The sequence below is a fragment of the Cyclopterus lumpus genome, chromosome 18 (assembly GCF_009769545.1).
Source record: "Cyclopterus lumpus isolate fCycLum1 chromosome 18, fCycLum1.pri, whole genome shotgun sequence".
Lineage (NCBI taxonomy): Eukaryota > Metazoa > Chordata > Actinopteri > Perciformes > Cyclopteridae > Cyclopterus > Cyclopterus lumpus.
The window spans coordinates 2,635,337-2,659,511 of NC_046983.1; the positions used below are offsets into that span (position 1 = coordinate 2,635,337).

Here is a 24,175-nt window from a genome sequence, read left to right on the forward strand (position 1 = left end):
GTATTGTGTTGTGTTGTATTGTGTCGTGTCGTGTCGTGTTGTGTTGTATTGTGTTGTATTGTGTTGTATTGTGTTGTGTTGTATTGTGTCGTGTCGTGTCGTGTCGTGTCGTGTCGTGTCGTGTTGTGTTGTATTGTATTGTGTTGTGTTGTGTTGTGTTGCATCAGGTGATCCAGGCTTGGTTATGTCATCAGTGGTTTACAGTAACTCACCTGTTTTAAATGTAAATCATTTAGCAGACTGCGCCCTCTGCTGGTAGAACTCAAAATACACTCAAGTCATTTTAAATCTTTTTTTGTTGGTGGTGTAAACTTTAGTTTAATGTCCACACAGCTTGTGCTTGTGATGTGTGACATTGCAGCACTTCATACCTGTCTGTAACAAATAAGGGCACAACGAGTATATTTAAAAACAACGAGTTAGCTGTTAAAGAGCTTATTTTATATATATAGTAGAGGCCTTTTTAGTTCTCCCAATTAGAGGTATATTTAAAGTATTAAAGCTGATTTATGTTCCACATAACCAAAATTCCCCTAAATTAACACAAATCAAATCATAATGAACAAAAACACACACGCAGCCCCTTAAATCTGACAGGGAGTGAATGGGGGGTTGAAATCCGCTCGTCACGACACACTTGATTGGTCGGGAAGCAGAAGTCAAGAGACCTTTCACTTCTGTAAAAGTGTGTTGTGAGTAGGACGTCGCTGCATGAGCAGGTTCTCCACACTCGACACGGTTCAACGATGAGGAAGAAGAGCACGTCCCTGAAGGTGAGTGGTTCCCCCCGTTTTAAAGAAAAATAAAATCACCTTCATGCACGTATAAGGCTTCAAAGTGTCAGAAATGTGTCAGGCTTTGTGGTTTTTAAGTGTCACAGTTATGTAAATCCGTTGTGTTCAGCTCATTGGTAGATTTAGAGTTTAAGAAACTAAAGTTTAGTTGAATATAAGGTATATCTGATGGTATGATGTCGTCCCAATGCAGCGGCACAAAGCACAGATGATTATTGATTGTTTTACAGGTGTTCCTATTATTTTGTCCACCCCGCCACAGGGGCTTTTATGATGTCAGGTAGCGACACAGACTGTGGTTTCCTGTTGTTTCCCCCTGTGTGACATTCAACACAACAATATATATACAACAAATAAAAGGTGAAGAACTGCTTAGCTTTTTAGATTTAGAGCAAAATATGCCAAACATTCACTGGTTTTATAAATTATATAATTAAATACTATAATTAAAGTCCAGATATATGCACATGCTACGTGTGTGTCTGTGTGTTTGTATGTGTGTGTGTGTGCGTGTTTGTATGTGTGTGTGTGTGTGTGCGTGCGTGTTTGTATGCGTGTGTCTGTGTCTGTGTGTGTGTGTGTCTATCTGTGTGTGTGTGTGTTTGTGTGTGTGTGTGTGTGTGCGTGTTTGTATGTGTATGTGTGTGTGTGTGCGTGTTTGTATGTGTGTGTGTGTGTGTGCGTGTTTGTATGTGTGTGTGTGTGTGTGCCGATAAAGTGATAAAATTGGACTTTTATGAATTACTGTATAGTTTTGAATGAAGTGTTTAAGATCTGAGGTGGTCTGCTACGTGTGTGTGTGTCTGTGTGTGCCAAACATTCACTGGTTTTATAAATTATATAATTAAATACTATAATTAAAGTCCAGATATATGCACATGCTACGTGTGTGTCTGTGTGTTTGTATGTGTGTGTGCGTGCGTGTTTGTATGCGTGTGTGTGTGTGCGTGCGTGTCTGTATGTATGTCTGTGTGTGTGTGCGTGCGTGTTTGTATGCGTGTGTGTGTGTCTGTGTGTGTCTGTGTGTGTGCGTGCGTGTTTGTATGTATGTGTGTGTGTGTGTGCGTGTTTGTATGTGTGTGTGTGTGTGAACTATGTCCTCCTCTAGTGAACAATGTCCTCCTCCAGTGAACTATGTCCTCCTCTAGTGGACTATGTCCTCCTCTAGTGAACTATGTCCTCCTCCAGTGAACAATGTCCTCCTCCAATGTCCTCCTCCAGTGAACAATGTCCTCCTCAAGTGAACTATGTCCTCCTCTAGTGGACTATGTCCTCCTCTAGTGAACTATGTCCTCCTCCAGTGAACAATGTCCTCCTCCAATGTCCTCCTCCAGTGAACTATGTCCTCCTCAAGTGAACTATGTCCTCCTCTAGTGGACTATGTCCTCCTCTAGTGAACTATGTCCTCCTCTAGTGAACTATGTCCTTCTCCAGTGAACTATGTCCTCCTCCAGTGAACTATGTCCTCCTCTAGTGAACTATGTCCTCCTCCAGTGAACTATGTCCTCCTCTAGTGGACTATGTCCTCCTCCAGTGAACTATGTCCTTCTCCAGTGAACTATGTCCTCCTCCAGTGAACTATGTCCTCCTCCAGTGAACTATGTCCTCCTCTAGTGAACAATGTCCTCCTCCAGTGAACTATGTCCTCCTCCAGTGAACAATGTCCTCCTCCAGTGAACTATGTCCTCCTCCAGTTAACTATGTCCTCCTCCAGTGAACAATGTCCTCCTCAAGTGAACTATGTCCTCCTCCAGTGAACTATGTCCTCCTCTAGTGAACTATGTCCTTCTCCAGTGAACTATGTCCTCCTCTAGTGAACTATGTCCTCCTCTAGTGAACTATGTCCTCCTCCAGTGAACTATGTCCTCCTCTAGTGAACTATGTCCTCCTCCAGTGAACTATGTCCTCCTCCAGTGAACTATGTCCTCCTCAAGTGAACTATGTCCTCCTCTAGTGAACTATGTCCTCCTCTAGTGAACTATGTCCTCCTCCAGTGAACTATGTCCTCCTCTAGTGAACTATGTCCTCCTCCAGTGAACTATGTCCTCCTCCAATGTCCTCCTCTAGTGAACTATGTCCTCCTCTAGTGGACTATGTCCTCCTCTAGTGAACTATGTCCTCCTCCAGTGAACAATGTCCTCCTCCAATGTCCTCCTCCAGTGAACAATGTCCTCCTCCAGTGAACTATGTCCTCCTCAAGTGAACTATGTCCTCCTCTAGTGGACTATGTCCTCCTCTAGTGAACTATGTCCTCCTCTAGTGAACTATGTCCTTCTCCAGTGAACTATGTCCTCCTCCAGTGAACTATGTCCTCCTCTAGTGAACTATGTCCTCCTCCAGTGAACTATGTCCTCCTCTAGTGGACTATGTCCTTCTCCAGTGAACTATGTCCTCCTCCAGTGAACTATGTCCTCCTCCAGTGAACTATGTCCTCCTCTAGTGAACAATGTCCTCCTCCAGTGAACTATGTCCTCCTCCAGTGAACAATGTCCTCCTCCAGTGAACTATGTCCTCCTCCAGTTAACTATGTCCTCCTCCAGTGAACAATGTCCTCCTCAAGTGAACTATGTCCTCCTCCAGTGAACTATGTCCTCCTCTAGTGAACTATGTCCTTCTCCAGTGAACTATGTCCTCCTCTAGTGAACTATGTCCTCCTCTAGTGAACTATGTCCTCCTCCAGTGAACTATGTCCTCCTCTAGTGAACTATGTCCTCCTCCAGTGAACTATGTCCTCCTCCAGTGAACTATGTCCTCCTCAAGTGAACTATGTCCTCCTCTAGTGAACTATGTCCTCCTCTAGTGAACTATGTCCTCCTCCAGTGAACTATGTCCTCCTCTAGTGAACTATGTCCTCCTCCAGTGAACTATGTCCTCCTCTAGTGAACTATGTCCTCCTCTAGTGAACTATGTCCTCCTCCAGTGAACTATGTCCTCCTCCAGTGAACTATGTCCTCCTCCAGTGAACTATGTCCTCCTCTAGTGAACTATGTCCTCCTCCAGTGAACTATGTCCTCCTCTAGTGAACTATGTCCTCCTCCAGTGAACAATGTCCTCCTCTAGTGAACTATGTCCTCCTCCAGTGAACTATGTCCTCCTCCAGTGAACTATGTCCTCCTACAGTGAACAATGTCCTCCTCAAGTGAACTATGTCCTCCTCCAGTGAACTATGTCCTCCTCTAGTGAACTATGTCCTCCTCTAGTGAACTATGTCCTCCTCTAGTGAACTATGTCCTCCTCCAGTGAACAATGTCCTCCTCCAGTGAACTATGTCCTCCTCTAGTGAACTATGTCCTCCTCTAGTGAACTATGTCCTCCTCCAGTGAACAATGTCCTCCTCCAGTGAACTATGTCCTCCTCTAGTGAACTATGTCCTCCTCTAGTGAACTATGTCCTCCTCTAGTGAACTATGTCCTCCTCCAGTGAACTATGTCCTCCTCCAGTGAACGATGTCCGGCCTCATCAGAGACTCCAGCCTCCGGGGCTGGAAGGCGATCGGCTCCGGGGGCTTCGGGCAGATCTTCAAAGCCAGGCATTGCGCGTGGGGCTGCGACGTGGCCGTCAAACTGCTGCGCTTCGACGACGGGTAAGACGGACAAGCGCTGTCCCATTTGACCGAGTAAAAAAAAAGGGTACACGAATTTACCCATGATGCAATTTACCGACGCGCGCGCAGGACCACCAGCGCGTCTTTGCTGCGGGAGATCGACATGATGCGTCTGGGGAGCAGCCCGCACGTCATTCTGGTCCGAGGGCTCTTCGAGGGTCGGGTGCCCCCATCGTCCTACACTCAACTGGGCCTGGTCATGGAGTTCATGGAGAGAGGGTCCCTGGCCACCCTTCAGGTACTACTCGTTTACTACTAGCAGACCTTTGGATTCGTGCATACTTAATTCAGGCATCGATCTTACAGGACCGCTTACACGAAGCTCCGCCCTGGCCGCTGGTCTTCAGACTGGCCCACCAAGTGGCTCTGGGCATTAACTTCCTCCACAGTCTGACCCCGGCCCTGCTCCACCTGGACCTGAAGCCCGGCAACGTGCTGCTGGACAACGATCTCAATGCCAAGGTGAGAACCCCGAGGCCCCGCCCACGTCCTGTCTGTCGCCAGGTGGGTTTGCACGCTGCATTTGGGAACCCTGAAGTAACTTAAAAGGCCCGGGGTGAGTATTAGTGCCATCTAGTGGCACGTTTGCAGATTGCAACCAAGTAAATACACAACTCTGTGTCGGAGGACTACGGTGGCCTACAGGTGGAGAGAGAGAGGGATCTTTAGGATTTTCAGTACAACTTAATCAATACTCTGCTTTTTCTAAATGACTAAATAACTGATTACGTGGAAGATGATGTTGTAACTTGATTATAAGCAGAAATGGCGTTTGGTAGTGACGTTGCATGTGTCCTCCCACACGGTGATTAATAAGGGAAGTAAAACTGATAATCGCCTCAGTTGATTTAATGCATTTATTCACATTTCAGCATATCGCAGTAGCATCAAACACACAAAGTATTATTTTTATACAATGTACAAAAGGAAGTAATGATCCTAATTCATGCAACACCACTCAAGCTCAGTTTTTTTTGGACAAATCATCAAATTTTTGCACATTTATTTAAAAAGAATCAGAATATTTGCCAATTTTCAGCTTTCAGTCGGGTGATTGAATTATTCATACAACTTTTGTATGTTTTGTGTACAACAAAATCTTAATCTGTAAAGCAACTAAAGCTGTAAATGTAGTGAATTAAAACCTTTTTGCTAATTCTCTCTCCAGATCACAGATTTCGGCCTCTCGCGGTTCTACCACAGCGCCACGCGGGGTTCCCAGAAGGACGGCGACGAAGAGGGAGGCGGGACGATCAGCTACATGCCGCCGGAGGCGTTCGACCTGTCCTACAAACCGGGCCGAGAATTCGATGTCTACAGGTACGGGAAGCAGCACGTGGACCATATCGGGGGAACCGACCGGGACACATGGCGCTGGCGCCATTTTGACTCTTATTAAAGGGGAGGATGCAAAACGGGTTTGAATTTCTGTACAATTGCACATGAACAAGATTTATTCAGGCAACGTTAAAGTGTCACTAAGGGGTTGTTTTGCAGCCAAATGAGGGACATGGTTTCATGCGAGAGGAGTAAACGCTCCGATTTCGTTGTTGTCATTGAATGTAACATAATTTAATTCAATGCAATGCTATTAAACAACCATGTTGTGGTTTCTCCTCTGTCTCTCTTTCAGTTACGGTATACTCTTGTGGTCCATTGTCTCTGGGACAAAACCATATGCTCGTAAGTGACTGTTGTGTCTTTATACCTTTGAGACAATGCCATTTAAAATTGCCGCACCCAGCAGGTTAATTGCAGTGAGGTATTTTTAAAGCAACCACGGGGAGGCTTTAGAAGTTATTTTTTGGGCACGGTGCAACAAGCTGCAAACAATCACGAGATATTCTCACCTTGTAAAGTGCGTATGCCAAAAAAGACACAGGGCAACATTAGCATTCATTAGTAGTTGTGCTTATGTGCTTATGTGCTTATGTGCTTATGATCCGATGACTTCTTTTCGCTCTGTTTTGGTCTCCACCAGCTTCTTGATTTTACAGCCTGCAGTCAATCTGCAGGCTGTAAAATCAAGAAGCTGACGAAAAGAAGCTAAAAAGGCTCCCGAGATGAACTCCAGAGTTGTTTTTGGAAGAAAAAAAACCTCCTGCGTTGTTTAATCCACTGATAATATAAAACGTATTGGCCGACAGCAGCTTTAAGCCCACTGGAAAGACATATCTGAAGGTGAAGCATCAGTCCAGAGATGTTTCTGAGGTCTCACTGACCTCTCTGACCCTCCAGATGCAAAGTCCAGCTTGGTGCGGTTTCGCATCCCGGAGGGAGACCGTCCACCGCTGGACGGGATCCGGCTCCAGGCCGCTGAGCTTGCAGAGTTGACGAGGCTGACGGAGCTCATGGAGAGATGCTGGCACACCGAACCCCAACGGAGGCCCTCCACCCTGGGTGAGAAGACATCAAAATGACACTTTACAACGGCGCGTGGCGGCCGGCGCTAACGTTAGCTCTTTAATCTACGTTGTGCGCAGCGTGTACGACCGAGGCGGAAGAACTGTACAACATGCACAAACTGAATATCAGCGACGCCGTCCACCGAGTGCTCAAAAAGCTGGTGAGGGACAAATTAATTTTTTCAGAATAGTCGTGCTGAGATGAAGTGGAAATTGTGACATGACGTTACGTCGTTTGCTTCCTCTTTCTAGGACCAGAAGGAAGAAGAAATAATGAGAGAGCAGATGGAGAGGGTTCACGTCTCTCCGGTTTCAGGTCTGCTTTTTATGTCATTTTTTCACTTATGAGGATGTTATTTCTTCAACACAGATATTCCCTTTCTATATGAATAAAAACACCATTCTAGTGGCTGTACGCTAAATCTGAAGCTAAAGCCAGCAGCCAGTTAGCTTAGCTTAGCTAAAAAAACAACTGGAAACAGGGGGAAACGTAGCGTGGCGCTGTCCAAAACATCTCTAAATCTCATCTATTAACACGTTATATCTTAATATATCTCTCTTTAATGTGTTCAAGAGCCCTGTTTGTTTAATCAGGCTCGCCGTTTCCCCCGTTTCTAGCTAGCTAAGCTAGCCTTCTGCTGGCTGCAGCTTCATATTTATTTATTTTTTATAATTATAATAATTTTTTTATTTTGTGCTTTCAGGTGTGTGTTTCTCAAACTTTAATTAACGTTAATTGCACAATAAGGTCCATAAATCAGGAAGTCGTTTCACTGACTTTGATGGATTGAGTTATTTTAGCTAGTTGCAAAATAACAAAAATGTTATTACTTTTATATATATTTCTTTGCAGTGAGTGAAAGTGAGGAAGCGAAGATTCGTGATACCGTTCCGACAGGTCGTCCACCAATCCAGGTGAGATTCAGTCGATTCACCCGGGTCGCTGCAATAATAAGATTATTTTTATTGTATTTAAACAACCTCGGAAAATGTTAAAATTAATTTACAGAAAGGCTCGGTTCCCTTAATGTGTCACAAAAAAAAGGCCGCGTCCCTCACAATGCGGTCTGTGATATATTAATTATTTTATTTGCCACAAATTGGCCAATGTCGTGGTGTTTCTACACTGCACTTTTTAATTTTTGCTGCCTTCTGGGGAAATATTACATGCATCACTTCCTGTTGCACCAGGGGGACTTTTCACAGGAAACAGTGGTGAACACAGTTGAACACGAGACGACGCATTAAAGATGACGCGCGTTGTTTTCTCACTTTAGTTGAGTCACAAGATTGAAACCACTCTCATGTCGTTTCACTGAATATGTAGCTTTAGCCATCAGTTGGTTAGCTTAGCTTAGCATGAAGAAACAAATGGGAAACAGCTAGCACGGCTCTAAAGCTCACTGATTAACATGTAATATATATATATATATATATATATATAAATATATATATATATATAAATATATATGTGTGTATATATACATAATATATATATTTATCTATATATATATATATATATTTAAAAAAATATATATATATATATATATATTTTAATAGATACTTTATTGATGATAATGCACAATATGACATACAGGGATCAAAGAACAAGTATTTTCATTTTTTGTGTATGTGTTAGTCAATTTACAATAGTGAAGAAGAACATGTAATATTATGTTATATATTAATTAGTACAAATGTAAAAACAATTGAAAGATTCAAAAGGTATAAAGTGGGGAGAAAACGATTGGTTCCTTTTGTCTCATTGTGTTGATGAACAAAACAGACCAGCTGTTTCCTCTAATGCTAAATGTATGTAGCAAACTGGTAATTAACTCTTTGTTGTGATTACGGTGCAACTTTTACTTCCCTTTGTCGCAGGAAATGGACGACAGCGGTAATGCGAATAGAAGAGACGTAGCGACAGCCAACGGTAAAAAAAAAAAAAGGAAGAAAGACGGGAAACTCGTGTCGTTACGTCACAAAAATCGAGCGTCACGGCTTCGCGTTTTCAGGTACTTGTCTTCCCCTTTTCCAGGTCTGCCTACTTCTCGACCTGCGAGCGGCTGCTATGACGACGTGAGCCGCCAGTCGACGGACGACGGAGTGAAAAGGTCGTCGGTTTGCCCGATTCAACCGGCGCCGGCGTCTACCGGGACGTCCCATCGAGACAGAACGGCCAAACCTTCCCCTAAAGGTTTTCCTCCCCAGTATCACGTGGGTGTTGCACATTTACTGTACATCGTTGAATTGTAATTAAAATGGTCTTTTACAAGTGTTAATGATCAATTATCTTTTATCGTGAACATTTAGACTTGAAACTAAACCCCCCCCTCTCTCTTTATTTTGTTGTATCGTGCAGCGTCAGCTTTCCAGCCCCGGCACCTTCACCTGCCAACCCGCCGCCGCCGCACGAGTCCAAATGAACTTTAGCAATGTAACCGGATTCCAGTACGGCAACAACAACACCATGAACCTCGAAGTGAGAGAGCACTCGGCAAGGAAACGGCACACGACGGCGCCCCCTAGAGTCAACCTCCAAGGAAGCTGCAAGGACAAGACGGGAGGGGGTCGCTGAGTTCACGCGGACCGAGTTCTCAAGTTCTCCAATTCCCCGAATACGCTTGAATCATCCTTTCTTGCGCAACAGGAAGGGCGTGTTTTAAAGTGTGAAAGTGTGAAAGTGTGGCTGCATTTAACAAACAATATTCTCTGTTTTTGCTTTTTATATATCTTATATATTTGAGCCTCATCGTTTGTCAAGGAGGTTAAAACAAAATTAAAGAATAATTTGTATTATTCTGATACTGATACTTGCACTGAAATGATCATCAAACTAGATTGTATATATATATATATATATATGTTTTTTTTTCTTCTTTTGTACTTCATGCATTACGACTTAAAAGGTTCCGACTCTAAGAACTTCATTATACATGTCATGTGAACCTTTTTAACAGATTTAACGGTGCTGCCATAACATTTTGGCATCTTGAATACTTCACTCAGTAGAAGCGTGACGTAGCTTCAATGAAGTGGAAAAAAAAAGAGAGGACTTTAGTTTAAAGGATAACTCTTCGATGGGATATTTAATGTTGCCGGACTTTGATCCTAAAGGTACTTAAGTGTAAATATAAAGTAAGGGGAACATTAAAAACCTGTTAAAACGCACAGTTTACTTATATTTAGAAGTCTTAATGCATTTTGTATTATTATCATTGCGTTTGTTTGTTTTTTATTTCAAACACCAAAATCAGGGTTCCTTGATAACTTCATTTAAGTTTTCATAATTCAGGTGGAAAATATCTCTGAGCTGCAATAATTAGTCAATTAATCAGAAAATGTATCTGCAACAGTGTTGATGCTCGATAAATGGTTTAAATTCTCTGGTTTCAGCTTCTCAAAATGGGAGAATTTGCCATTTTTCTTTTCTTTTTTATCATTGCATCGAACAAATCACAGATTACTCGATTTATTTGATTAGTCAAATGTCCGAAAAATGTAACGAAACTTTTTAATAAAATTAAATACAAGATCCTGTCACCATTTTGTTAATACGCTCCCTAAATTCCCCTTTTTTAATAATTAGATGTTGGTGTCATGTTGTGTGGTGGTAACTCTCCGTAGAGTCTGTAGGGGGCGCTCTTGTTTTACTGTTGAGCGTGTCTTTTCTTTTCAATGGATTCCAAACAAATCACTTCTGTTGCTGCCGAATATGTACAATTCAGTTTACAGCAGTTTCTAAAAGAAAATCTTATTTAACGTGTCTTTTCTTTGAATATATTCATATATATCGAAGCAAAAAAAAAGATCACGCATATTGCATATCATATTTTATGTCCATTGTTACACTAAATTGATGTAGTTCTTGAAACCAAAGTGTACTCCAGACACAAATCTCACAAAGTGCTAACACAGGTCTCTGCTGTGCACCCGGGCGTTGAGACTAACGCGTTGTGATGGTCCAGTGTGGACTCAGCAGGCTCCTGGCACCAGACCCCTTCCTCGGCTGCCAGTCCCCCATCTGCCACCCGATCCACCGCAGAGAGACGTACACCAGACTGTATGCGACTGTAAAGCTGCATAATATATATATATATTTATATTTAAGTATCAATAGTGGAGTGTGGACATGTTTTAGGTGAGAATCCTTTTCTTTACTTTCCCTGAATACAACGTTTGGTGCTATTGTTAGAACAACATGTGTGCATGTTGGGATTTATAGAGCTGTGTGTTGGGTGCGCTGCAGGTGTTAACGTTAGCTCAATGAACCGGATCAAAAGAAGGTGAGTTAGGAATAGTTAACCAGCCAGGTTTGACTTTTCTTGTTTTGCATATGACTGTTTATTGCACGTTTTACAAATATGACAATGAGAGCAATTTTAAAATAAAACGATATAGACAAAATCGACTATAAATAACAAATGAATAGTTGAAAGCTAAAATGGAATGCTAAGTTTTTAGCTTCAATCAGTTGTCACAATTCATACACACTCTTTTTCACAAGGTCATTTTATTGTTCGACTCCTCCATTTTCCTATTGGAATCCCTATTTTGTGTTAGAACCCATTAACACTAATTCATCTGAACTATTTTCGACACTCAACATTCACCAATTTCCTTTTGCATATAGTGCGCATGCATGTCCAAAATGCAAGCTAGCTTACTTAAAAAACAACAACAACAACAACAAAAAAACATTTATTCTCTTACTGGAGTCCAAATTTAACACACATTAATGATACACATATTTCTTTTAGATTGGGTGTCACTAACGAGGATAACATCATGTCTGATAGTTGCTAACAGCTAATTCGGCTAATCTTAATGGTGCCTATGGCTTGTGTAAACAAATATGAACTGTAAACAAAACAAGTTTGGCCACAATTAACTCGCCAACTCCATGGCAACATTGTACTTCCGGTTAACATCCCACAAAGCACCCAAATTATGGGAAATGTAGTTTTACCAAGCTACATGAGTAGATAAGTGGATAGACATAGCTGGAGAGGCAATAGACACAATACGTTTCTTTATTGCCACAAACATCTTCCACCTTGAAGTTCATGCATTAAAAATAAGTTGTTGTGAGCAAGCAAAGACGGAAATGGGAATTACACTCGGGATTATTTGGTGTTGAGTGAGCTCACTCGTTCTAACTGATACATGAAGACGCATGAAAGCAGTCAACGTTTGCAAACCCCTTAAACCTACCTCGGCCTAATCTACAAGGGGAACACCAGAAACCCAGAGAAAGTGGAGTACTTCCACCCCCCCATCAGGTTCCCCCTCTCCAGTTTGAGAGAAGCCTTGTCCCCTCTCTCCATCATCACCAGCCCGGCATTGGTGGCAGCTTCCCTGGTAACGTCCTGGTCACCTGCAAAGGCGGAAATCACCAGCCAGCCGTTGAGAACCAAACTCACCTGGGAAAGATGGGTGAGGAGATGGAGCAGGTGAGCAGAGGGAAAGGACGGTCAGAAAACATATATATATATATATATATATATATATATATATATATATACTCCTACATATAACCCCAGGTGCCCACAGTGTTACCAAATGAACAACCAAAAGACTAAGACTAAAAACTATCAAAAGAAAAAGATATCCTAATATATCAACAAAGCTAACCTAAATAAGCACATCTAGAATAATTAAACAATGCTCCTTGTGAATAAAATAACTTAATACTAATAATCAATAGCTCCTACAGTCATTTTTGACATTTTTTACGATCGAGAAGATTGTTTCCCCTCCCGTGTCTGGACGGTAAATATGATGCTAACACCAATCGCTGGTTAGCTTAGCAAATAGCAACAGCTAGGCTCTGTCCAGAGGTAACAGGTTGTGCCTATTAGCACCTCTAAAGTTCCCCGATGAACACATCATATCTCATTTGTTTAATCCTTAAGAAACAACATCAGTTAGCTTTAGGAGTTCTTAGTTGTCTGTTACTTTCGGCTCACCGGCTGTACCTTCGTATCAAACAAAAACTTTTTGAAAAAAACAAAACAATCACGCAAATTAGCATGTTCATCACAATGTCGGGGCCATTCCTTTAAGGTGGTATTCTTACTTGTATTGTCTGCCGGTTGTAAACTTTGACAACATGAAAGCTGAAACTGTAGACTCCTTTTCTCGGGGCCACGAAGATACTCCTCGCTGGGTCAAAATGGCTGCCAACGTTTACCAGGATCTAGGAAGAAGAGGAGATGTCGAGAGAGAATAAATACTTAATCTGGATTCGAATTTGGGAATGCTTGACCAATAGATTTAGATTTTGGGAAGTTCAGTGCTATATTAGTGCAAGGAAAATAAGGAAGGGAGGAGTTCTTCTGGCGCGACATTTGAAGACGGAAACAAGAGTTTGTGAATCATTATTTGTCTGGTTTGTGCGTCGTTAAATTTCATAGTCCATATTTAACAGATCTGCCAGACAATGTTTGCAATAACCACAGCGTCACCACTCAGTATTAGTATTGCGCTCTACTTACGATCAAGACGTGACACATGCTTAGTGTTTGTGACAGAGATAACTTCCAGAAGTTGACAACATTTGAGTCATTGGCAAGTGAGTCATGTGAGTGAAAGTGCTTATTCGCATTAACACAATGTACCTTCAGAGTTCAGAATTTGATCCTTGACTGGCGTGACCGCAGCGAGAGGCAGTCCATCACTTGGAAATACCCAACACTACTGGATGGATTGGTCTTAAAAAAAATGGTTGTCCAGTGAACGTTGATGGAAAGATGATGAAAAGTGATATGTGATAATAACAATGAGGGCAAAATCTTGACAAATAAACTGAACCCCATGGTCGCTAAGTGGTTGGACTCTCAATTTACCTTGTGCCTGGATAGACTCACGGTAGATAAGACTCAACTGGGGGTCAATCTTGACACTCAAACCAATTTAAGGCTGAGCCTACAAGGGTTTATGACACCATTTGTCTTGTTTTTTACGTGCATCTAAATTCCTGAGGAGCACATAGACATCTAATTGGGATTTAAATGTAGTGCTACAGGCAATAACGCTACAGTTGTCTGACTAATCTTGCAATCACCCACCTGGTCAAAGTAGATGGTCATGGTGCGGTTGCTCATCTCCGAGGGTTCGTGGTTGGTGTTTCGGATGGCCGAAAACGCCACCCGACCGGTTCCCGACCTCACCGACATGCCCAGAGCGTTACCCGAGGGCTCCGCAGAGGGGGTGGAGTCACACACCACCAGGCACTTTCCCTCCAACACGATTGGCTCTGTGTCATTCTGGCAACTGACCTCTGAGGGCCCCCAAGGGACCAGAAGCAGCAGTCCAGCAAAAAAGACTGAGCGAGGAGCATGGTAGGCCGGGGAGGAAGGAGATGGACGGTGCATCGTTCCAAAAGACGTTGAGCTTTCGGGTGTTTCTGGGGCGTAATCAGCGAGAATGTGTCCTCTTAAAGAACACCTCACTTTAGCATCAGGATCATAACTTCAACTGGAAATAACACTTTAACCTCGAGGAATTCTACATGTAATCCTTGGCCAACAGTTCTGCCAACAGAGCCAGGATGGCGGCTTCCTATAACAGCAGACAGAACGTTTTCACAAGTAAAGTTGGAGGTCATCCAGCGAAACTGGCAACCGGCCAAGCAAACTGGTTTGGCGGCTGTCAAGGCTTCAGGCCTGTTGGAAGGAGAAGATCACAAGATATGATTTTGCGCATGGCAATCTTGCGTATTTTTCAGTATGTGAAAACAATGACATGAAAAAAGCTTCTTCTTCTTTCTACGTTTATTATTTCATACATTCGGTGAGGACCGTTGGATTAGCATTCAGATAATGGTACATTTACAGTAGAAATTACAGGGGAATGAGGAATTTTTTACCAACTAAGCTTAAATATGGCTGTAAGCATATGTTTGCAGATGTAATGTCACACATTACGTGTAAAATTATCATCCAAAGTACATTTTACTAGTTAAGAATGGAATTTAAAACAAATAGACTTAAGATTATATATCTTCTAAAGAAGGTACATTTTTTTTATGTTGAAAGCTAGTGGTGTTGTTTCTCTAACCATAAGTTAGACCAAAAAACAAACAATGGATCGAGAGAAAGGCGAGTCAGGGAATGGCAGTGGACATGATTTTGCTGAAGAGGAAAATAAGTGGAAGTAGAAGTGATGAGGTAATGTTTTGGCAAGGAAGAGGACGTGCCAGCTGGAGTCAGGAGGGGGGTACAGTGGACTATCACAGTCCCACCACCAAGAGGCCATCTGTGGGTATACACGCCCACTCTTTCTCTCCCTTCACCTTTCCAATTATATCCCTGTCTCTGCGTTCCTTTTCACAATAAAACACACGTCATACATATAAATATACACTTGCTCGCGCATTGTGGGAGTCGCAGATTTGTTGATCAGTAAATTACCATCATTAGATACATTTAGTGAAAAATAAAGAAGGAAGTCTTACATCGTTTTGCAGAAATAGATGAATCCCTCACAATAAGTGCCTCAACAACACACTCACAAAATCAACCATTGCAACATGAATAAAGATATTATGCTTTGCTCCAAAATATTGCCCGGACAGAACACCTACCTCTCACTTTAAACGTTGGCCATGCAGTGACATACAGAAACACGCTTTCTTCAGTTAAGTTAGACCATCCCAGGAGCCCTTGTTCCCTTGCTTTAACTGTTCCTCTCCTTCTCTTTTCTTTTTCCCCATCCATCTCTCTCTCTCTCGCTCTCTCTCTCTCTCTCCCTCTCCAACAATGTCTCGGTTCCAGGAGACCCCTGTGTTCGAGCGGACGTTTAATCACATCACAAGCATCGCGTCCTTCTGCTCTAACGCCTCCTCGACCCCCGACTGTACCTGTTTCCCCCGTCCTCCACCTCCATCTCTTTCACCTCTGAAATCCCCAAAATGTTTCTGAAGGTTTGGAAAACATAGCTCTTCATATGCAAAGGATTGATTCATCTCGGTTGTATGATTTTGAAATCATGGATACATATTTACATCCATGTTTGCGTTGTGAATACTAAACTCTTATAAATTAGGTTGAAATACTTTGAATAAATCTATAATTAATTAGACAATATTAGCTTGAAGCAACTAAAACATAAGGAAGATGTACTTGGTTAAGATTTGGGAGAGATTATTGTCTTAGTTTAAATATTCATTATGAAGCTCAATATTTAATCTTAACCCCGGTGCTTTTGTCACCTCAAATGATTTATTGAAGGACACAGTTTTTTCTTCACGTATCTGTTAATCTGAAGAAACTGTTGAAACATCCAGAAATGTATAACTAAGGTAGCTAAGGTTTTTACAGGAACGTACAGCTGGGTGTCATCTGCATAACGATTGAATATAATATTACAATTGGTAATTGAGTTAGACTTGAGTGATAGTTAGTTTGAGCGTGTTTTGGGCAAAATGTAAGGCGTTATGACCAAACACAGGACGGACTTTTGGAACCATGAGCCTGATGAAGTCACTGGATCTTAAACGGCGATCGCTGTCAGAAATGTGCAGAAGATTTGAGAGGTAGCGAGGGGGTCATTCCCAAAATGGATTTGTAGACCACGAGCAGCCAGTGTTGTGGCCGCCTGGTATGAAGGGAGGGCCAATCCACCAATCTGTAAAGATCACAGTGGAGGGTCGTGAAGGGTTCACATGAGGCAAAACGGATTGCCGAGTGGTGGTCCAGTTTTCTGATTGGTGGTCTTTGATGCCATCACAAGAGTGATGCAGGAAACCCAGTCTAGCTTTGACTTTAGCCAGAAGGTTATTGATGTGTATGTTAAATTAGAGAGATGAGTCCAACCAGAAGCCGAGGTATTTGTAGGAACAAAAGAATACACAACAACTTTAATAGTGAGTAATTACAGTCTTCTTTGCAGTACAAAGAGTAGAAACAATCACACTGTGTAATGGTGGTGGAACATGTATCATTAGTGTTCTTCTTAATGTAACTGTGTTACTGAACTCTGAGAGCAGAGCTCATCTTGCGAGGGGCATTAGCTGGTTGTTTTGACTTTCTCTCTTTCTCTATCGCCTCTGAGGAACGCACCACAACACCATCGGGGGAAAGCAGACAGAACCGGTTCACATGGACGTGGGAGGGAGGAAGGATGTGGGTCAAACACTTCATCAATAATTATCACTGTATAAACACTATGTCGCAATATCTTTTCTGGGTTAGACCTCCTAACCATTTGTGGGGTGGAGCTCTGGTCATTAAATGTAATTATTCCCATAACAGTAATTACATGACTAATACTGACGTGATAGATTACAGGAAAGAAGTCGGAGCCTCCATCTTCATACAAGAGAACACGACAATCCAATGGTCATTAACTGGCAGGATCTGGAGTTTTTGTGTCATGTTTCCTGCTTTATTTTGATATCCCGTCTCTCGTGTCCTCTGTTTTCCTGCACTTAAATCCCTGGTGATTGCTTGTGGTAGACCTGTCATTTTTTTTGTGATTCCTTCATTTAAATAATTCCACGAGTGAAGAATAAAGTTTCTTTTCAACGTTGTTGGCGTTTGGGTCCTGTCTCTCGGTGGCTACACATGACAGAAAAACTAGTTGGCGTATCCCAAAAAAAAATTGTATCCTACAAAAACTGACAGTCCAACACAAACTATTGAAATATAATAGTAATAATATATATAATAAATAAATGAAAGCCTAATAACACCTTTCTGTTGAAATCCAGGAATAATACTGCAGTTACCCTTTAAACTGACATTGATTTTTTTTCGGTGGGCCTTTTTTTCGGTTGCCCAAATACCTTTAGCAGTATATTGCTGTGCCTGCATGCCAGGTTATCCTGTGCCAACTACCATAATACTTTGTACCTCATACAACCCCAATTTTAAAAAATCAAAACTATCCTTTTAACCAATTCACCCCAAAGCTAAATTTCAGGTTTAGGCTGCCGCTCAATCGCTCATGTTCCTGGAACATTCCGTGTATCTAATTATAGCACGTGAATAAAACATTTGCCAGTACAGTCTGTGGCTGAGGGCCAACTCTTCAATACCTGCACAACTTCCTCTGTCCTCAAGTAATTAGTGGAAGTGTACCAGAAATTATGATTAATTAGGCGAGGAGGAGCTAAACGGTAATTGTGACTTATCCCTCTGAAAATAAGGAGTGTCTCTGATTATATAAACCCAGTTGCATTCTGCACTGTATGCACCGACATATGAGGACGATCAGGACACTCGACATGACAACACATCAAGGTAGACACAGCTAATATTTCAATATTGTAGTGCACAGATATTAAAAACATGTTAAAGTTTAGTTTTATGCTGGAAGAGAAAGCGAGGGAACTATTGAACCATTATTTATTGATAAATAGTAAATGGTTTACTTTTGTTTGTGATTTCTTTCTGTGGACAAGAAGATCTAAAATCAGATTGCGAAAGTTATGTTCATTGCTTTTCTTTTACTCTTTCTGGTAATATACAAAAATACAAGTGCTGTAATGGTTTGTACTCCTTTGCGGTGTCTTTCTTTAATGTAATCTGCAGGAACAGTCTCTTTTTTTGCACACTATAAAGCTACGTGCGCAAGAATTTCACCCCAATATGTTTTTTTCCCAGCTGCAAACATGGCCCTCACCGTGCCGGTTGAGGAGCAGTTCAAGTGCTGCATCTGTCTGGACATCTTCACCCACCCGACCTCCATCCCCTGCGGTCACAACTTTTGCCTGGACTGCATCGAGGGCTACTGGGATATGAAGAGGAAGTGTGAGTGTCCGCTGTGCAAAGAGACATTCAGTCCACGCCCACAACTCAGGATTAACCTTGGATATGAAGAAATCATTGACTTCTATAAAAGGTATGTTATTAAAAGCTGTCTCTATTTAAATTATTTCAGCAAACCCATAATAAACCCTGAAATATCGTAATTTCAAATAGAGATTTAACTCGAATTTTATTGAAATCAAAAGGTCTCAAAGAGAGACCTCGGGACGCAGGAAGAATTCCATCGTCCAACATTTGGAGGCGGACGGAGTTCCCTGTGACATCTGCTGCGGAGACAAATCCCCATCGGTCCAGTCGTGTCTGACGTGCATGGCATCTTACTGTGAACTTCACCTCGCGCCACACCGGAGGGATCCGGCGCTGCAGAGGCACCAGCTGACGGATCCGACCGCTTTCATCGTCCGTCACCACTGCAGAAAACACAAGAAGCCGCTGACGATGTTCTGCGTGAGTGAGCAGAAGCCTGTTTGTGTGAAGTGCACAGAAAGGGAACACAAACACCACAACATCGTTCCCATCGAGAAGGAGAAGAAGAGGGTCAAGGTGAGAACACCGTTCTTTTAGTCTTCATGTACACGTTGACCATTTTTATTTTTTACTTGAATATATTAATGTTTCATTCACATTAACATTTAACAATAACATTAACATTGTTTCATTAATTGTTTCTTTTGCAGACTTCTTTGAGGGACACTAAGACAAGCCTTAAAAAGATGATCCATGCCAGACACATAAAAATGGAGCAGATCAAAAATTCTCTGGATCTAAGCAAAGTAGGTTTCTGTTAAAGAAAAGGTCTCACTGGTCACGTTTTTCTGTTTTAACTGTAATAACCGTATTTATTATTTTAATCGACAGCAAACCACAGAGAGGGAGATAGAGGGCAGTGATCGGGTCTGCGGCTTGCTGATAACCTCCATCAAGAGGAACCAGGCCAGGCTCGTGGAGGAGCTGGAGGAGAACCAACAAGAAGCTGAGATGAGAGCCCAGGAGCTGTCTGAGGAGCTGCTGCAGGAGATCCATGAGCTGCAGGCGAGAGGCATCGAGCTGAAGCAGCTGGAGCAAGAACAGAGCCCCGTTCACCTCCTGCAGGTGAGATACCTGAAGGGAATTTCTACTTTTCTGTGCAGCGTCAGCGTTTTTTAACAACTGTAATCATGACAAACTTGTGCATCCTTCCCCACTTTTAGAGTTTCCTGTCTCTAAGTCGACTCCCATCCACTAGAGACTGGTCTGAGGTCGCAGTCCACTCTGATAACTGCATTGGGACGGTGACGAGAGCCTTTTCCAAGCTTGTCGACATCTGCCAGGATTTATCGAACAAACTGTCTGCAGATGGTCAGTAGTCCTTTAGAAAAAAATATGATCTACTTCACAAACTACCAAAGATTGTTGTGAAATTCAGTGCATTAAAATAACCTTTTTATTGTCTCTTTTGCAGAAGCAGACAAGCTGAATCAATATGCAGGTATGTTACGTGTGTATAATCGAACATTCATTACTTATTTCAATAACCTAGTTTAACGTTGATTAGTTATTTTTCCTATGACCTCACTCAACTGTTCTTCTTCTTTGTTTCTGCAGCCAATGTCACTCTGGACCCTGAGACTGCTTCAGGCTGGCTCGTCCTGTCTCCAGACAGAAAGAAGGTATTGTCTGATTGTACCATCATTATATTAAATGTGTGAAAGGCACGGTTTTACTAGAAATATTTCTTTAGAATAGTTCTCACATTTTTGGACTGTAAAGACAGAAAATCTTTGGTTCTGACACAGCAGTTTGAGCTTAAAATGATGGAGCCTCCGCTCTCAAATATCCCATGCGGTGCTGCATTTTACTGTTAAAGTAATGTGACACAGTCAATGCAAAGGGACTCAAAGTCAGGATAAAATGCTTTGATCTGGGAAATAATTAGGCTAAGCTACTAATTGCTGTAACTAGGCTAATATTTAATGTGATAAACATGATGATAGTATTGAAGATAATGGTGATCCACAGGTGACCGTCAGCAGCCAGAAGACAAGTTTACTCCCAGACAATCCTCAGCGGTTTGACTCCTGCGTCTGCGTTTTGGGGAAACAAAGCTTTGCATCTGGAAGACGCTATTGGGTGATTCAGGTAAGGAGCTCAGAAACAGAAACACACGCTTTAAGGTAGAAGTCCACTCAAACAAATCAATTAATAGACCCTCTAATTCTAGCAAATTCTACATGTAGTACATTGAAAGACAATGGGCCTAAAGTGAATCACTAATGGGTTAAATTGAATGCAAGTATTCATGTCTGATGTATTTGTGTTGCAGGTTGGAGACAAAGCCGACTGGGATCTGGGCGTGACCCGGGAGTCCATCAGCAGGAAGGGGACCATCACGGTGCGTCCGGATAACGGTTACTGGGCGATCTGTCGCCGGCAAGGCGGCAGTCTCAGCGCCTGTGCCAGCCCCTCGGCCACCCTCCACCTCCTGGAAACACCCCAGAAAGTGGGCGTGTTCCTGGACTACGAGGAAGGATCGGTGTCCTTCTACGACGCCGAGGCCAAGACCCACATTTACACCTTCAGCGGGTGTGACTTCAACGAGCCCCTGTACCCGTACTTCAACCCCTGTGTTCTAGATGATGGAAAGAACACCGCCCCGCTGATCATCTGTCCTCTTGAGGAAGGAGTCAGGCAAGGACAGGACATAACCATTGAGTCAGCTATGTGATGTGTCATAACAAGGATGTGTTCATATTTCAGTTTAAATAACGTATTCACTATTATATGGATTGTACTGGACTAGTATCTAACCAACACTGGAATGACACAAGTTCAATGTCATGAGTTGCTTTTGTTTTTAATGAAACATGCTGCACACGCTTTCACTGCCAGAAATAGGGATGCAATGTTTACACTATTTCTGATAATATGAATTGTTTTCCTTTCTCAGTTTTACACTGTTCTATCATTCAAATGATACCAAAATCATGTGTATATAAATGTAAATATATGTATATACAAATTCAGAAAGTTTTGCATGAACTATGACACTTTACTAGCCTAAATGGGCAATGTATCATTTGAGATACAAATTGTTTATCTGCAAATAAAAGTTATATTTTGAAAAATGAAACTGTGTCAAATTGTCTATTTAAGGAAATTTAAGTTGTCATTTAACTATTACATTTAGATTTATTTTTCATGTTAAATATGTCGAGCATTTAAATGATTTACTAATTACTGAATAACAATTTTGCATTGCCAAAATCTAACATTGGCCTCGGGTAAGCAACAGAGAAGGATCCCTCTATCAGGATACATATAAGTACAATAGATGTCATGTGTACAGAATGAACAATGTAATAGAGCAACAACCCATTCAATGCATATGACAGAAATTGATGGCATGATGAAAAAGTTTTGACTACCAAAAATAACAGCAGCAGTGGATATAGTAGAATAATAATAAAAGCAGTAATGGTTTCTGAAATAGTAAAGCAATGCAACTAATAATAATAATACTAAGACTCCAGTGAAGAAGTAGAGTTAGTAATGTGCATTAAAGGGACATGAATTCATACAGAAGGAAATAGAGAAGAGGAAAGAGGAGCTCAGTGTATCCTAAGATGTCCCCCAGCAGTCTAGGCCTTATAATGTAGGGGCTGGACCAGGGCAAACCTGAGCCAGCCCTAAGTACAAGCGCTATCAAAGATGAAAGTCTTAAGTCTACTCTTAAATGTGGTGACTGTCTGCCTGAAGGCTCTGGCTCCCATCCTACTTTTTAAGTCTCTAGGAACCGCAAATAGCCCTGCATTCAGTCAGTGCAGCTCTCTAGTGAGGTATCATGGTACTACGAGCTCTCTAGTGAGGTGATATGGTACTACGATCTCTCTAGTGGGGTAATATGGTACTACAAGCTCTCTAGTGAGGTAATATGGTACTATGAACTCTCTAGTGGGGTAATATGGTACTGCGAGCTCTCAAGTGAGGTGATATGGTACTATGAGCTCTCTAGTGGGGTGATATGGTACTACGAGCTCTCTAGTGGGGTAATATGGTACTACAAGCTCTCTAGTGGGGTGATATGGTACTACGAGCTCTCTAGTGGGGTGATATGGTACTACGAGCTCTCTAGTGAGGTAATATGGTACTACGAGCTCTCTAGTGGGGTAATATGGTACTACGAGCTCTCTAGTGAGGTGATATGGTACTACGAGCTCTCTAGTGGGGTAATATGGTACTACGAGCTCTCTAGTGAGGTGATATGGTACTACGATCTCTCTAGTGGGGTAATATGGTACTACGAGCTCTCTAGTGAGGTGATATGGTACTACGAGCTCTCTAGTGGGGTAATATGGTACTACGAGCTCTCTAGTGAGGTGATATGGTACTATGATCTCTCTAGTGGGGTAATATGGTACTACGAGCTCTCTAGTGAGGTAATATGGTACTACGAGCTCTCTAGTGAGGTGATATGGTACTACGATCTCTCTAGTGAGGTGATATGGTACTACGAGCTCTCTAGTGGGGTAATATGGTACTACGAGTATTCAGTCAACAATCATACCTGACACAGAATGCTTCCAACTAATAGGGCTTTTTATGAAAAAAGCTTTGTCGTATCTTTCAAGCGGCAGTGATGTTGAAGAATGAGGATGAAGGAATCTCCGCGGACACTGTTCTTTCTGGTATAATGGAGTTTATTACAGAGAGGAATCACAGGTCCTAACGAGCGACTAGTCAGCCCGGAGACTTCGCAGTCAAATGGAGAGTCTACTGAGACTGCACCGCAGCTCAGTTATATACCCACTTTGTCGTGCTCAGCTCCTGAGATCCATAACGTCACTCAGGAACCCCCAATCTAAACACTTATCTTCCAGACACAGGAAGAAGTATCCTATCAGGATTTGGACATAACAGATGTGGTCGCACAAAGGCCTCTAACACATAACCTCCGGGCACAGGAACAGACCCCCCCTCCAACAGGTCAAAGGGCATTCTTTTGAGGGGCCACTGACCAAAAGCACATGTGAATCGGTATGTTGGAAATCGATCTTTTAAGGAAGCGGAGAATACACCACAGCTTCCCTTACCTTGTCCTATGAGCTCATTTGGAAGCCTGGTCAGCTTTCCATCCCATCCTCGTCGCCAAATTGTAAATGATTGGACTTAAATAAACCATTTGAGAGCCGACTGTTTTCAAATGTTTTCTCTACTCTGTTTTCTCTACTCTGTGGACCAAAGACTAAAGCCAGATGAGTTAGCTGTTGCACTCTTGGGATGCGGTTTAAACATTAGGAATTCGGCCCATTTGGGCATTTTTGTCATTTTTCGCCATCTTCAGCATTCGTACTCTTACGTACTCCTCCCACAAAATGTATCCGATCAACTTCAAATTTGTTTAAGGATGATCTGAATACCTTGAAGATGAATACTCATCAAAAGGGTGAATTTCTGATGTACAACCTTGACGTGGCGTGGCGGCCATTACACACCAATTTTGTGCGGTTCGCTATGTTAGCGAAAGTTGTTGTAACTCCACAGTACATCATCCAATCCGCCCAAACATTCTCATGCATAATGCTGGTCCAGGCATGAGCACATTTACATGAAGAAATGTTC

General features: G+C 42.2%; 3 protein-coding genes across 6 annotated transcripts; 2 read left to right on the forward strand and 1 right to left on the reverse strand.

The window, feature by feature from the left end:
* The first annotated feature begins 98 nt into the window (after nucleotides 1-98).
* On the forward strand, nucleotides 99-10,346 carry ripk3 (receptor-interacting serine-threonine kinase 3). 4 transcript variants are annotated; one of them, XM_034556856.1, is made up of 13 exons: nucleotides 99-773; nucleotides 4,195-4,377; nucleotides 4,468-4,636; nucleotides 4,705-4,902; nucleotides 5,567-5,718; nucleotides 6,032-6,081; nucleotides 6,637-6,798; nucleotides 6,882-6,964; nucleotides 7,056-7,119; nucleotides 7,657-7,718; nucleotides 8,685-8,736; nucleotides 8,842-9,020; nucleotides 9,166-10,346. In XM_034556856.1, exons 2-13 carry the CDS (start codon nucleotides 4,241-4,243, stop codon nucleotides 9,379-9,381), a joined length of 1,524 nt encoding a protein of 507 aa, XP_034412747.1. In that variant the 5' UTR covers nucleotides 99-773; nucleotides 4,195-4,240; the 3' UTR covers nucleotides 9,382-10,346. The 4 variants fall into 4 exon arrangements, with proteins under 4 accessions (XP_034412747.1, XP_034412746.1, XP_034412745.1 ...); XM_034556855.1 differs by having other exon boundaries at nucleotides 4,215-4,377; XM_034556854.1 differs by having other exon boundaries at nucleotides 101-773; nucleotides 4,235-4,377.
* On the reverse strand, nucleotides 9,687-18,534 carry si:dkeyp-74b6.2 (cerebellin-1). Its single transcript, XM_034556958.1, has 4 exons — nucleotides 18,432-18,534; nucleotides 13,874-14,470; nucleotides 12,883-13,002; nucleotides 9,687-12,226 (listed from the first exon to the last, which is right to left on the reverse strand). Exons 2-4 carry the CDS (start codon nucleotides 14,177-14,179, stop codon nucleotides 12,029-12,031), a joined length of 624 nt encoding a protein of 207 aa, XP_034412849.1. The 5' UTR covers nucleotides 14,180-14,470; nucleotides 18,432-18,534; the 3' UTR covers nucleotides 9,687-12,028.
* Nucleotides 17,995-21,674, forward strand: LOC117747524 (E3 ubiquitin-protein ligase TRIM39-like). The gene is made up of 10 exons (XM_034556828.1): nucleotides 17,995-18,049; nucleotides 18,413-18,650; nucleotides 18,763-19,120; nucleotides 19,255-19,350; nucleotides 19,436-19,669; nucleotides 19,768-19,915; nucleotides 20,019-20,045; nucleotides 20,162-20,226; nucleotides 20,576-20,695; nucleotides 20,880-21,674. Exons 1-10 carry the CDS (start codon nucleotides 17,998-18,000, stop codon nucleotides 21,279-21,281), a joined length of 1,740 nt encoding a protein of 579 aa, XP_034412719.1. The 5' UTR covers nucleotides 17,995-17,997; the 3' UTR covers nucleotides 21,282-21,674.
* Nucleotides 21,675-24,175: the final 2,501 nt, after the last annotated feature.